The sequence below is a fragment of the Colletotrichum karsti genome (assembly GCF_011947395.1).
Source record: "Colletotrichum karsti strain CkLH20 chromosome Unknown Scaffold10, whole genome shotgun sequence".
Classification (NCBI taxonomy): Eukaryota; Fungi; Ascomycota; class Sordariomycetes; order Glomerellales; family Glomerellaceae; genus Colletotrichum; species Colletotrichum karsti.
Genome location: NW_024065910.1, coordinates 325,545 through 338,420, shown reverse-complemented (window position 1 = coordinate 338,420; position 12,876 = coordinate 325,545). Strand labels below are relative to the sequence as shown.

Below are 12,876 nucleotides of genomic sequence, written 5' to 3'. Positions count from 1 at the left end.
CCAGGAGGAAGTAGCTTCTCGGACACGCCTGCCACACGGGCTCCTTCCCTCTGCCCCCTCTTTAAACCTCGTGCCTCGTTCTTACCTTCAACTTGAACTTCTGCCCAACATCCTCCACATCTCTCCTTTCCACATACCTCATCCATACCAGAACGAAGAGCTGTCGAGCCTCTTTCGTTCATTCTCTCGTTCCACCAGCCACTCGTTTCTATTCCGCTCGTTCCATCTTTCCATTCTGCTTGACGCCATGAAGATTACCAATATCTTCTGCTCCCTGATGGGAGTCGGTGTCCTGACCACTCAGGCCGCCGTCATCGACATCCACAAGTCCGGTGTTGACCTCGTCAGCCCTCTCAAGGGCGTCAGCTTCCAACGCATTGCAGCCCACCGTGAGCCTACTCCCGATGACGTTGTCGGCCGAACCCAGCCTCTCAAGGCCATCCGCAGCAAGATCGCTGGCCACAACGCCGCTACTGCCCTTCAGGCCGCCCAGCCTCGTGACCTCTCCAGCGCCTACCAGAACATCACTGCTCTCACTCCTTGGGGCACTCAGTTCGCTATCGAGGTTGTTTGGGATGGCAAGCCCATCAACATGCTCTTCGATACTGGTAGCAGTGACACCTGGGCTGCCAGCTCCAACCTCTCCTGCGTCAGCGCCATGGGCACAGTGGCCTACCCTCAAGAGGCTTGCGGCTTCGGTCCTGACCTCATTGATGAATTCAAGTACGGCCCTATCGAAGACATCCACTTCCTCTTGAGCTACGGCTCCGGCGAGAAGGTGTCTGGCCCCATGGGCTACAGCGACATCGAGGTTGCCGGCATTGTCGTTCGTCAGCAGCAAGTTGGTCTTGCCAATCAGACTCACTGGTACGGCAACAACTACACCAACGGCATCATCGGCATGGCCTACCCCTCCATCACCAGCGCCTTCACTGGCGATATCGAAGAGAAGCGTCCCGCCTTCCAGGTCCCGTATCAGCCCTTGTTCACCAGCATGGTCCAGCAAGGTCTGTCCGCCGACGCCTTCAGCGTTTCCCTCGTTCGCAACTCCTCGGGTGTGATTGCTTGGGGTGGCCGCACTGGCTTGCCAATCTCGGGTCCCACGGCCTACACCGACCTCATCATTGTAAGTCGTCTCCCTTCTGACGGTCCTTTTTGATCGAGCCTAGCTGACATCCAGAAAGACTCAAATCAACACGGAGCGAGCGGAGTCGTCCTGGCAGTACTCGTACTACACCATCATCGTTGATGGAATCAGCTGGGGGTCCACGACAGACAACAGGAAGTTCCCCTTCATCGTCGATACTGGCACTACCATGATGTACCTCCCGCCGCCCATCGCCCAAGCCATCGCCGACTCCTTTTCTCCTAGCGGCATCTACATGTTCCAGTACGGCTCGTACTTTGCCCCTTGCGATGCCGTCGCTCCCCGTGTCGCCATCGTCATCGAGGGTGCAAGCTTCTGGATCAACCCGGTCGATCTCATCTTCCGCAACTTCAAGGATGACCTCACCGGATACTGCCAGCTCGGCTTCTCCACCGGAAAGGCTGGACCCTATGTTCTGGGTTCTACCTTCCTTCACAACGTCGAGGCCTACTTCGATGTTGGCGCTGGCCAGATGCGCTTCTACGGCCGCGAGACTTACGGTGTTACACCCCAGGTCACGGCGAACCCGAAGAGGCCCGAGTAGTGCGTTTGAGTACCTTCCATATTCTTCACTGGTTGAGCACGTATAGATGTGGTTGAGATGCTTCAGTATCATACTCCAGTTTTGCGAGTTGTCGAGGATTGATTTGCTAAGATTCTTCCGGGGGTGGTGGGACCGGGGAAATTGCTTTGCCAGAGATCGAGAAAGTGTACCTTTTACCTCAACTGGTTGCTAGATAGGTTGATAGGGTTCAGTCTATAACATACCACTTGCCTCATTTCTTTGATAGTGACTCTCGGATGAATGCATTCTGACCTCAACAAGAGGTTTGTTCCAGTGTTTCTGCAGGTGCAATCGAAGTGTTCTGGGTAAAAGGGGGCGCCCGACAGAAGGCGTTTCCACAGTGGACAGTGCTGAAACCTGAAGCTGGCGTCGGGACTTATCGGAGTGGCGATCAAAGGGCTTATCGCAGGCAAGGCCTTATCGATAACGGCTGTGACCTCACCGTCATGGGCATTGATTTCTGCCACCTCGTTCAACAGTTCGTGATCCAAGCCTATTGCAACTCTCGCCCACACCGACTTACCTCCTGTCGACAACTGAACTCATCAAGGACGCGTACGTTCCTTCTTCGGCGTGTTTGTCTCTCATTCTCGGACGCTCCGTGAGTTCTTCTCGCCTTCACGATCGCTTCAGCTCGACCAGTAGTGCAGCGGTTATTCGGCAGTCGCTGTACCGACACTTCTCCCCGACAATCCCCGCCGTCGGCAATCTCCAGGAAAAAGAAACGTCCAGCACTTTGAGCTTCATCAGCGAAAGCGACGACAAATAGCGACGGGACTTTTTCTCGAAGCTTGCGACCATCCAGACCTCGGACTCAAGCCCTTCTTCGGCCAGCAATCATGGGTATCGGAGTGATCCCGGCGGGTGCTCCTTTGGTGGACGGGAAGCGACAGCCTCGGAGGCAGCACACATGGAGCTTCAGCAAGGTACGAGACGAGCGACCCCTTTTCTTCAGTCCTGCGCGTTCGAGAGGTTTTGCGTTTTGGTGTTCTTTGCTCGCCTACCCTCCTCTGCACGTCTGCGCCTGCAGTGCAGGGCGACAGCAGCAGCAGCCATATTGGCTCTCACGAGACACCGTCATCGTCAAGTGATTTTTCTCTTTCCCTTTCGTACTTCATTTTCGCCCCAATCAGCAAGTTTGCTCGGCTCCAGGCGGTGTGAGGAATCATACAGGGGGTTGTTGGTCTATTTGGGAAGAAAAAAAAAGAGACGACCCCTGAAAGCCGGCCGCCGTTGACACGATCTGGCAATCGTGCCGATTTGCTGGGTCCGGGTCCCGGACGGCTGGACCTGCTGGTTCGGAGCTTAATAGGCTGGGGGTGGTGGTGGTGGAATGGATAAAAGAAGAGCCCCCCTGACGGTGGTGAGAACTCACCGGCTCGATTGGCAGCAAGTGCGGCGGCGGTGTACCGCGATTCGATTCCCATGTGCCTTTATTTTTTCTTCCAAGTCAGGAGACTCTGATCGGATGACCTTTTCCCCTGGCGGGTGCGTGGGGGTCACGATGCTAGTGGCTGTTCTTGGGGGTTCTCAATTGAGTCGCCGAGGGGCTTGAGGCGAACCGCAGTTGTTCTTATTCGTGTTATTTCGTTCTATCTGGCGAGAGACAGGGCGACGATACGAAGGCATTTTCTCGTGGACGAAGGCGGACGGGGCATCTGTCGCCGGCCTCGTGGAGGGCGAGTCTCGGTAGTGGCCGGGAATGACCGGGGCGCAAAGTTGCATGTTAGACGGGAGGAAGAATGGAGCAAAAGAGCAGAGTTGCCGAGTGCAGACTTCTTTTAATGCTTTTCTGGAAAGTCATGATGACCTGGCATGTTCTGGGTTGGAACTTTGCTGTTTTACATCTTTCAGACACGAGTGGTTGGACTGCATTTCTTTCCGTCATCGAGAAAAGGCAGTTTGTTCGGTTCCGGCAGGCTTCCGTGGGAAAACCGGCTATGACTGGCAAGTCGGATGGGGCGTTCGGCGTGGTCTGATCTCCACCTCGGTTGTTCGGTGAGAGATGCTCAGCTGGATTGGCAAAACTGCAAAGTTCTGGTAGGGCGGAACTTGAATTGGTGGTGAGGGAGCTCTGCAGCTACGAGATGTCCCGGTTCTGCGGGGGTGGCCGCCTTGCTGGAGCTGGAGCTGAGCTTCCTGCATTTTTTCCAAGCTGGGGAGGTGCAGCGTAAGCTTGGCCAGACGACATGCTAGCCGGGGGGAAGCGGGCACCAGACACATCAAAAATGAGGGGCATCAGATGGGGATTGGAGTTGGGATGGGGTCATGGAGGGGGCGGGAAGGCCACGCCGAGCTTCTTTTCCCGTCCGCTAAAGTGCCTGAGTTCTTTCTAGCTGGCCTGTGGCATGTATTAGTGTGCTGCCCTCCACTGGTTTGTCTCGTGGTGGTGGCCACGGCCGGGCGGACGGGAGTCTAGGAAAGATGGAATTGTCACGAGGTGACTTCTATTTGCAGCCGTGGTCCAACATTCTCACGGAGCCAAGGGCGGATTGCCTTACGGATGCATTACCCTACCGATACCATGTCAAGACGGCGTGGTGGGCCAATCGTCACGTAAATGGACCCTTCACCGGGCAGGACAGTCTAGGCACTGCTCCTAGGAATCCCGATTGCAAGTGCAATTAATTGTAAGCATGCAAGCGGCAGCGTTCTGTGTACTGTGGCACTGACGAGTCCGCCCCAGCGGGTTTGGTTTAAATCTCACGATGGATTCGTCTGTCCAGGTAAGGCGGACACCACAGAATGAGATGTTCGTCGTAGCTCTTGCAGATGCAGATTACTGCATTTCGACGATTACTTAGGACCGTTGAACCAAGTCCAGTCAGCACCATCGAATGCTTGCATAGCTCAGACAACGTAGGTTGACTCTGGGCCGGCAGCTTGCAATTGTCCTCGGGATATCCTCTCGGCGGTTCTTTCCCCTGCTTGCTTTTACGTACCGCTCTCTACTTCCTCCATCTCTCTCACTCCGTCTCTCAGACTCGTGCACACTGCTCACCCACTCATTACTCTATTCCCTCCACCCTCACATCACATCACTCGCCATCAGATCACTTTACCCTCAAGTATTTCCCCTCTTCACCTCACCCACCTCCCTTTGCATTTTACACACCTCAAACGATCAACCTGCGTTCTCATTCACACCTCCCGAGGCATACCTCGCACGCACACGTACGCAAACGGACAAGAAGTCTCGTCAACCATTGCAGACGACCTTATTGCCTACCATATTCTCTCTTCCTGTCTGCCTCGCAGGTCTGCCTCTGCCCCCTGCTAGCGGCTCTTCCATTCACTTGGAGAGGGTAGCTGTCGCCGGGTCGAGAAGTGCCTCCACCCCGGCCCCAATTCACCGCACCCGCCTCCGAAACTCACACCGGGGGGTCCCGCCTCTTTGGGCGCAGAGCTACTTTCCCTGCTGGAAGCATCACGCGAGCTGCCTTCCGTGCCCGCCACGACCTCGCCTGCCGCTTGATTGATCTTTTCTTCATGAATTCAATTACGCGTCGCATCTCGTCTTTTATTGCAAAGTAGCATAGACTCAAAAACGCGGACATCAGACGCGACGTCAAGATGCCCGGTAAGACTAACGGTATCGGCATCCAGGTGGAGGACCTCAAAATATGTGTCGTCATGGTCGGTCTGCCCGCCAGGGGCAAGAGCTTCATCGCGCAAAAAGGCAAGTACAAGCTGTGAAATCGGTGTTCGAGACGTCTTCGACAACTTCTCAGACTTCAAGCCCAATTGGAGTTCCTAATACTGACTTTCGTCCAGCGCAACGGTATCTGGGATGGCTCTCAATCAAGGCCAAGACCTTCAACGTCGGCAGCTACCGCCGCCAGGAAGACGCTCACCCCTCGGCCGACTTCTTTGACTTCCACAACGCCGAGGGTGAGCGGCGACGTCGCGCCGCCGCCGAAAGGGCCATTCAGGACATGCTCGCCTGGTTCCGCCAGGGCGGCGTCATCGGCATCCTGGATGCCACCAACTCCACAAAGGAGCGCCGCAAGTGGGTTCTCGACATTTGCACCAAGGAAGGCATCGAGGTCCTCTTCGTCGAGAGTAAGTGCGATGATGAGAGCCTTATCATGGCCAACATCCGCGACGTCAAGACCACCTCACCCGATTACCAGGGCCAGGACCCAGATGAGGCTGCTCTCGACTTCCGTAACCGCATTCGCAACTACGAGAAGGTGTACAAGACGCTCGATGAAGATGGCGACGAGGACGAGTACACGTATCTCAAGATCATGGATGTCGGCAAACAGGTCATCATCAACCGCATCCAGGACTACCTCCAAAGTCGCGTCGTCTACTACCTCATGAACCTCCACATCCGGCCCCGTTCAATTTGGCTCTCACGAGTGAGTACTTAGCTCATCATAAATGAGCACTCCACTGACTTGACTTAGCACGGCGAGTCGATGTACAACCTTGATGGCCGTATCGGCGGTGACACCATGCTTTCACCTCGCGGTGAGCAATACGCCAGGAAACTGCCTGAGCTGGTCCGAAAATCAGTCGGCGTAGGTAGCCCCCCTCCTCTTACTCCTTACTCTGCTCACATTCACAGGATGACCGCCCTCTCACTGTCTGGACCTCCACGCTGAAGCGCACCATCGCAACTGCTCGCTTCCTCCCCTCGGACTACAACCAGCTGCAGTGGAAGGCGCTCGATGAACTCGACTCTGGCGTTTGCGACGGACTGACCTACCAGGAAATTAAAGACCGTTTCCCGGAAGACTTTGCCGCCCGCGACGACGACAAGTACAACTACCGCTACCGCGGCGGTGAGTCCTACCGCGATGTCGTCATCCGCCTCGAGCCCATCATCATGGAGCTTGAGCGTTCTGAGGATATCCTCATCGTCACCCACCAGGCCGTGCTGCGCTGCATATATGCCTATTTCATGAACAAGTCCCAGGCCGACAGCCCCTGGATGAATGTGCCCCTGCACACTCTCATCAAGCTCACCCCTCGCGCCTACGGAACAGAGGAGGTGCGCTACGAGGCTAACATCCCTGCTGTGAGCACCTGGCGCGGCAAGGGCTCGACCGCGAAACACGAGAACCCTACAGCGGAGTGTAGGTGATCCAGCATGAGTTTAGAGGATTTTGAGAAGAGGACGTTTTACTGAAGGTTGGATACAGGAACAGGAGGGCAGGGAATGCGGCCCCCATAGATCGATCGGACGAATTGCGGACCGGGTTTCCTTATTTTTTCTGTTGAAACCGAAGTATTTCTCACTTAAATTCGGCATACCGTTCACCCCCGATCTTCAATCAATACGGCGTTAAAGGAACCACGAAAAGATAAGAAATGCGCATAGGGGTATTTTGGCGGCAAAAACGCGGGGGAAGTGGCACATCAAGGCGGGCGTGTCCGACAATCATTTTCACATGGAAGCTTGGTCTGCAGATCCCCAACTCCTCTGGATCGTAGTCTCACAGCACTGTTTCGACGTTAGTCGGGTTTCAACGCTTGCTTTTCTTGCTAGAAGTTCCATGATAAGTATGGTATGTTTGGAAGGTCTAGAGCTCCGGCCGAGGGACAAATGCATGCACATTATTCGCGATGGGTCGTCCGTGACGGTGACGGGGGGACTTTCTTTTGTCGGTCCCTTCGTTTTGTCTTTGCGACACTATTAGTACCAATGAACATTCCATGCCTGATATGGGCAAAGATGCCCAATGAAAGCTGGTCGTTATTATTCGCGTGGTGAATGGAGGGATGATGTCGTATTGCGGGGAGAGTCGAGGGAGTGGTGACCCCGTCAGAATAGACTTCGATGTCTCCCGCGGAGGATCGTTGATTGTGATCACCCCGCATTTCATCGGTTGCAGATCATTGAGCTTGTAGACGGTTGCTGAGCGTTGATTGAGGGTTGACTCATTAGACAGGAGTTCAAACGTAACGATATTAGGATATCTCGTTCAATTATGTATGATTGAGAGAGGCGCTTAAAGAAGCACATCGTCAATTAGTTCATAGACCTACATTTAAACGCTAAGTATTGAAATTTAGCAGTAGCCACTCTGACTCGCTGGCCATAGTGGTTATATTATGACTCTTCAAGTTCAAGGTTTTTCTTCATATCGTCACAGTAGCTAGTGGCTGCTGCTAAGTTTTATTTTTTTTCTTTTTGGCGTGGAAAACTTCTTCGCCCTTTGGGGGGCTCAAAAGGTTATTAGTGAAATGAATAAAAGACTTAAAGCAAAAGAGTTAGAAGAAGCTCTAGATTATTTAAGTTAGGACCTATAGCATTTGAGATTTTAAGGAGAGGTGGAATTGACTGTCTTTTCAGTTGAGCGCAACTTTTGAAGACAGCCATCTCGAACTAGGTTGAGTTGATCTTCAAAAAGAGGGGATTAGCTGGAGTTAGGTACGTACCAGTTGCCCGCGCCGGACCGGATCATCCCACTCCGTTATCGCGCAGCTCCACTGAGATTTCCATCCGATAAGAAAAAATTCCCCCAATGGGTCCTTCATTGACCGGTGCTGCAGCAAAAGTCTAGTTCTTTCACGGCGCCGAAGAACACCACGCTTCTTCAACCACCAACACCACCTTCACACCGATACCCCCCCGCGAAGATGGACGCCGCCACGCACAAGAAGCGCAAGTTCCGCGCCGACGCCAATGGCGCAAAATCCTCGAGCGGCAAGCGCTCCGCCGCCTCTGCGCCCGCCGCGGCGCAACCGAAGAAGCAGAAGCGCACCAAGGAACCCGAGCCGGAAGCCGACTCTGACGACTCCGCGAGCGACGAAGAGGAGGACGAGGAGGAGACGGCAGAGAACTTCAAAGACACAGAGGCCCCCTCAGACGACGAGGGCGCCGGCTCAGACCTCGACGACGACGTCAAAGCCCCCGCCGCCCCCTCAAAGTCCTCCTCCGACCTCCCCAACGCGGACTCCCTCGCCCTCCCGACCGTCGGCGCCGAAGCCCACGACTTCTCCCAGCTCAACCTCTCCGAGAGGACGATGAAGGCCATCAAGGACATGGGCTTCACGAAAATGACCGAGATCCAGCGCCGCGGCATCCCCCCCCTGCTCAGCGGCAAGGACGTCCTCGGCGCCGCCAAGACCGGCTCCGGCAAGACCCTCGCCTTCCTCATCCCCGCCGTCGAGATGCTGCACGCCCTGCGCTTCAAGCCCCGCAACGGCACCGGCGTCATCGTCGTCTCCCCGACCCGCGAGCTCGCCCTGCAGATTTTTGGTGTGGCCCGCGAGCTCATGGCCCACCACTCCCAGACCTACGGCATCGTCATCGGCGGCGCCAACCGCCGCGCCGAGGCCGACAAGCTGCAGAAGGGCGTCAACCTGCTGATCGCCACGCCCGGACGCCTGCTCGACCACCTCCAGAACACGCCCTTCGTCTTCAAGAACCTCAAGTCCCTCATCATCGACGAGGCCGACCGCATCCTCGAGATCGGTTTCGAGGACGAGATGCGCCAGATCGTCAAGATCCTGCCCAAGGACGACCGCCAGACGATGCTCTTCTCGGCGACGCAGACGACAAAGGTCGAGGACCTCGCGCGCATCTCGCTGCGCCCGGGCCCGCTGTACGTCAACGTCGACGAGCAGAAGACGCACAGCACCGTCGAGAACCTCGAGCAGGGGTATGTGATTTGCGACGCCGACAAGCGGTTTTTGTTGCTGTTCAGCTTCCTGAAGCGCAACCTCAAGAAGAAGGTCATCGTCTTTTTTAGTAGTTGCAACTCGGTCAAGTACCACGCCGAGCTGCTCAACTACATCGACCTCCCCGTGCTGGACCTGCACGGTAAGCAGAAGCAGCAGAAGCGGACGAACACGTTTTTCGAGTTTTGCAACGCCAAGCAGGGTACTTTGATCTGCACCGACGTCGCCGCTCGTGGATTGGATGTAAGTCTTTTTTGTCTCCTGTCCCAGTATCATCTCAAGAACTACACTGACACCGTCTCTCGTAAACAGATCCCCGCCGTGGACTGGATCGTCCAGGTCGACCCCCCCGACGACCCGCGCGACTACATCCACCGCGTGGGCCGCACGGCGCGCGGCGCCAACTCCAAGGGCCGCTCCCTCATGTTCCTGCAGCCGTCCGAGGTGGGCTTCCTGACGCACCTGAAGGAGGCCCGCGTGCCCGTCGTCGAGTTCGACTTCCCCGCCAGCAAGATCGCCAACATCCAGTCCCTGCTCGAGAAGCTCATCAACCAGAACTACTACCTCAACAAGTCGGCCAAGGACGGGTACCGCTCGTACCTGCACGCGTACGCGTCGCACTCGCTGCGGACGGTGTTCGACGTCAACAAGCTCGACCTGGCCAAGGTGGCCAAGAGTTTCGGGTTCAGCACCCCGCCGCGGGTGGATATCACGGTCGGCGCGAGCGGGCGGGATAAGAAGGTGCAGGGAAGGAGGGCGTACGGGAGCCAGCCGAAGCAAGGGGGTACCGGGGGGTTTTATAAGAAGAGGTGAGAAGGGGGAGGGAGAGTGTGTGGGAAGATGGATGTGTACTTGGCTGGCAGCACGGCGTTGCGTTATTAAAAATGTTTGTTTTTAGAAAGTGAAAAAGGGTAATGGGACTTTGTCTTTCTGCTGAGCTTGAGGTTTTATGGTGATCGTGATCGTGATGTTAGTGAGAGAGCTGCTGTCGTGGTGAGGCTTGGGCCAGGTGTTGGACTTGGGATGATCCATTCGGTATAAGAGGGTGATAACGACGGGTGCTCTCTGCAGACCAGCCAAAGGTGTGTGGATCGATTGCCTCATTGGCCTTGAACTTGCCGGTTTTACTCGATTTCTAGTTGGCGAGGCGAGCCACTACAACAGAGACCTACCTAGGTCGCAGGGAGGCGTGAATGACCGGCCATTAGAATTCAACGCGTTTCTCCCCTTGATCTCCCTTCATCGCCGGAACTTACTTATTCGTAGATGATACGCGGGTGAAATGGCTTAACGATGCGAGTATCTTCCCGTCTAAAGGCGTATAACATGATCAGTGGCTAGGTTTCGGCGAGGACTGGACCTTCGTCGACTCTCGCAACCGATCACGATTCCAGACGTTTCGCCAGATTGGGGTGTAGAGCTAAGTGCGTGATAGGTTTACATGTATTTTTATATGCCCAGATCTGGTAATCTGAACAAGCCTGATGTAGTTCATGCGAGCTTGGCGGTGTTTAAGAATCGCATGTTAGAATACCGGTGTGGGAAAGGGGGGTATATAAAGACGTTTGTGTGTCAGTCTTGGCTCCGTTTCACAGACGAACGCGATTGTGTCTGGACGTACTGCGCGTCTCCTGGCATTGCTCTTTGCCGGGTAATGATACACGGTTCATGCAAGCCACGTCGAAGACGAGTTTCTGTTCGGATCTTCGAATGCCCTGCTGGTTTTTACGTCTGTGGTTAAACTGGCGAGGAGATCTTCTGCCTCTCATCTTCTTCTCTTGCGTATTCATAGGGAAAACCCCGCTGAGATCAAGGATTCGAGGTGATGGTGTGCATTCAGCTCGGTTTGAGTGCTCTCATTCTAGTTAGTTGCAGACACTGCCTTGGAAAGGGGCCGGATCAGGCGGCAGGTTATTGTCCGTCTCAGAGTCTAACAAACACACGACTTGCACGCAAATCGTTACATGGCTTCGAGAGGTCTTGGTGATTATGTTATAAGGTATTTATGTATTGGGCTTGCTGCCGAGATGCGTGGGGGAGGATTACATGACGAAGCAACTACGCTAATTCCCGGCTTAGACATACTGCTTGGATGACTTGCGATAGGTTTACGAGTTGGGTTACCAAGTGCGGAACTGCATTCGTTACTTCGAGATAGGTTGCAGGTGCGTGATATATTGGACGAGAGCAGTGTGAAATGGGATTATCCATAAAGGCCCAGTGACTTCAGCTGGACTGATGCCGTTCTGGGAACACCAACGAGGTTAAGTGAAATAACATCCTCGCTACTGCTGCTGCTGCTGCTGCTGCTGCCGCTGCTACAGCTGCTGCTACAGCTGCTTCCAAATCACCCAACTCCATCTGCCTGGTGTTCTTACTCTTTGTTGGTGGTTTTTGGGTATTCTTGAGCGATGCGTTGGAGATTCATTGTGGTGAGACTATAGTAGACGATGTGCCCAACGGATGGGCTACGTACTGATTCTTGTTGGAAGGTGGATGAGTTGTCTACACCAGCAAACGAAAAGCGTACAAAATGCAGCATATTTGTTGTATGGGCAAGTCTAACAATCGTAGAAGGTATTTTATACGGCGAGTCTGCGGTGGATCAGTTTGGTTGGTCCTCGTGACAAACTTGGTCATTATTTGCTACCGCGGAAGCCATTCTGGACAGACGAAGAGTCACCTTCTTAACGACCGTAATCAAGCTGCCAATAATCAGAGTTGATTTTGAATTGAATGGACGTCTTAATTATTAATAGACTTACGTTATGGTTACACTGTTCTACCGACGTTATCTTCACCTTGTTTTATTTGAAGAATGGTATCAATATGTGGATGACGAGGATAGAATTGAGTAAACTCCTCGATCTCATTTTACTGTATGATAAAAGTCTATATATGTGCTATGGGAAACATACTTTTGCGTAGAAAGTTCTATGTCATCTTTCATCTTATAGCACAAGCTTTTCTTGAGGTGGTTGGAAACAACCGTCCCACATCAGAATGTTTCAGTCCTTCACACATGCTAGAAGGCGAACCTGTATCGCAAAGGCTGCCAAGAGGCTACCGGACCCGGACTCAAGCTGCTGTATAAGTTCTTTAACCCCAGCCCTTACAGAACTCTCCTCCACGTCGTCAGACTCCACAAACTTGCAGTCGTTGCCGTGGAACGTCGTCTTCCTTTCCGCGCCAGGCTTCAGACGAACGGCGTAGTCTATCAAGTACACATGACAAGGCTTCCGTCCCGGTGCATCTTTTAGCATTTCCTGCACGCACCAGAAGAAGTTACCACTCTCCGCGTCTTCAGACTCGTAAGAAAGACGGCTCCGGCTCCGTAGCGAGAGGGGACACAGATCAAAGTCCCAGGTGTCGTCGAACTCGAACGCCCAGTGGTGGACGCTTTCGCAGGGTGCGGTCGCCATCAGGCGCGAGAACCTTTTCCGAAACTGCAATGGACTGGGAACCCGCGACCCGTCCGTTCGTCGCAGACAGAAGAGGTCGTTGCGGGGGAAGACGACGGGCGTCCTGT

General features: G+C 54.3%; 3 protein-coding genes across 3 annotated transcripts; all 3 read left to right on the top strand.

Annotated features, from left to right (window-relative positions):
• Positions 1-247: 247 nt before the first annotated feature.
• On the top strand, positions 248-1,691 carry CkaCkLH20_03958 (aspartic-type; the record flags this gene model as incomplete). Its single annotated transcript, XM_038886677.1, has 2 exons — positions 248-1,126; positions 1,185-1,691. The coding sequence occupies 2 exons, from the start codon at positions 248-250 to the stop codon at positions 1,689-1,691; spliced, it is 1,386 nt and encodes a 461-aa protein (XP_038747927.1).
• A 3,594-nt stretch (positions 1,692-5,285) lies between these two features.
• CkaCkLH20_03957 (6-phosphofructo-2-kinase) lies at positions 5,286-6,804 on the top strand (the record flags this gene model as incomplete). The annotated part of the gene is made up of 4 exons (XM_038886676.1): positions 5,286-5,395; positions 5,452-6,076; positions 6,125-6,238; positions 6,286-6,804. The coding sequence occupies 4 exons, from the start codon at positions 5,286-5,288 to the stop codon at positions 6,802-6,804; spliced, it is 1,368 nt and encodes a 455-aa protein (XP_038747926.1).
• A 1,499-nt stretch (positions 6,805-8,303) lies between these two features.
• Positions 8,304-10,160, top strand: CkaCkLH20_03956 (ATP-dependent RNA helicase HAS1; the record flags this gene model as incomplete). Its single annotated transcript, XM_038886675.1, has 2 exons — positions 8,304-9,590; positions 9,660-10,160. The coding sequence occupies 2 exons, from the start codon at positions 8,304-8,306 to the stop codon at positions 10,158-10,160; spliced, it is 1,788 nt and encodes a 595-aa protein (XP_038747925.1).
• Positions 10,161-12,876: the final 2,716 nt, after the last annotated feature.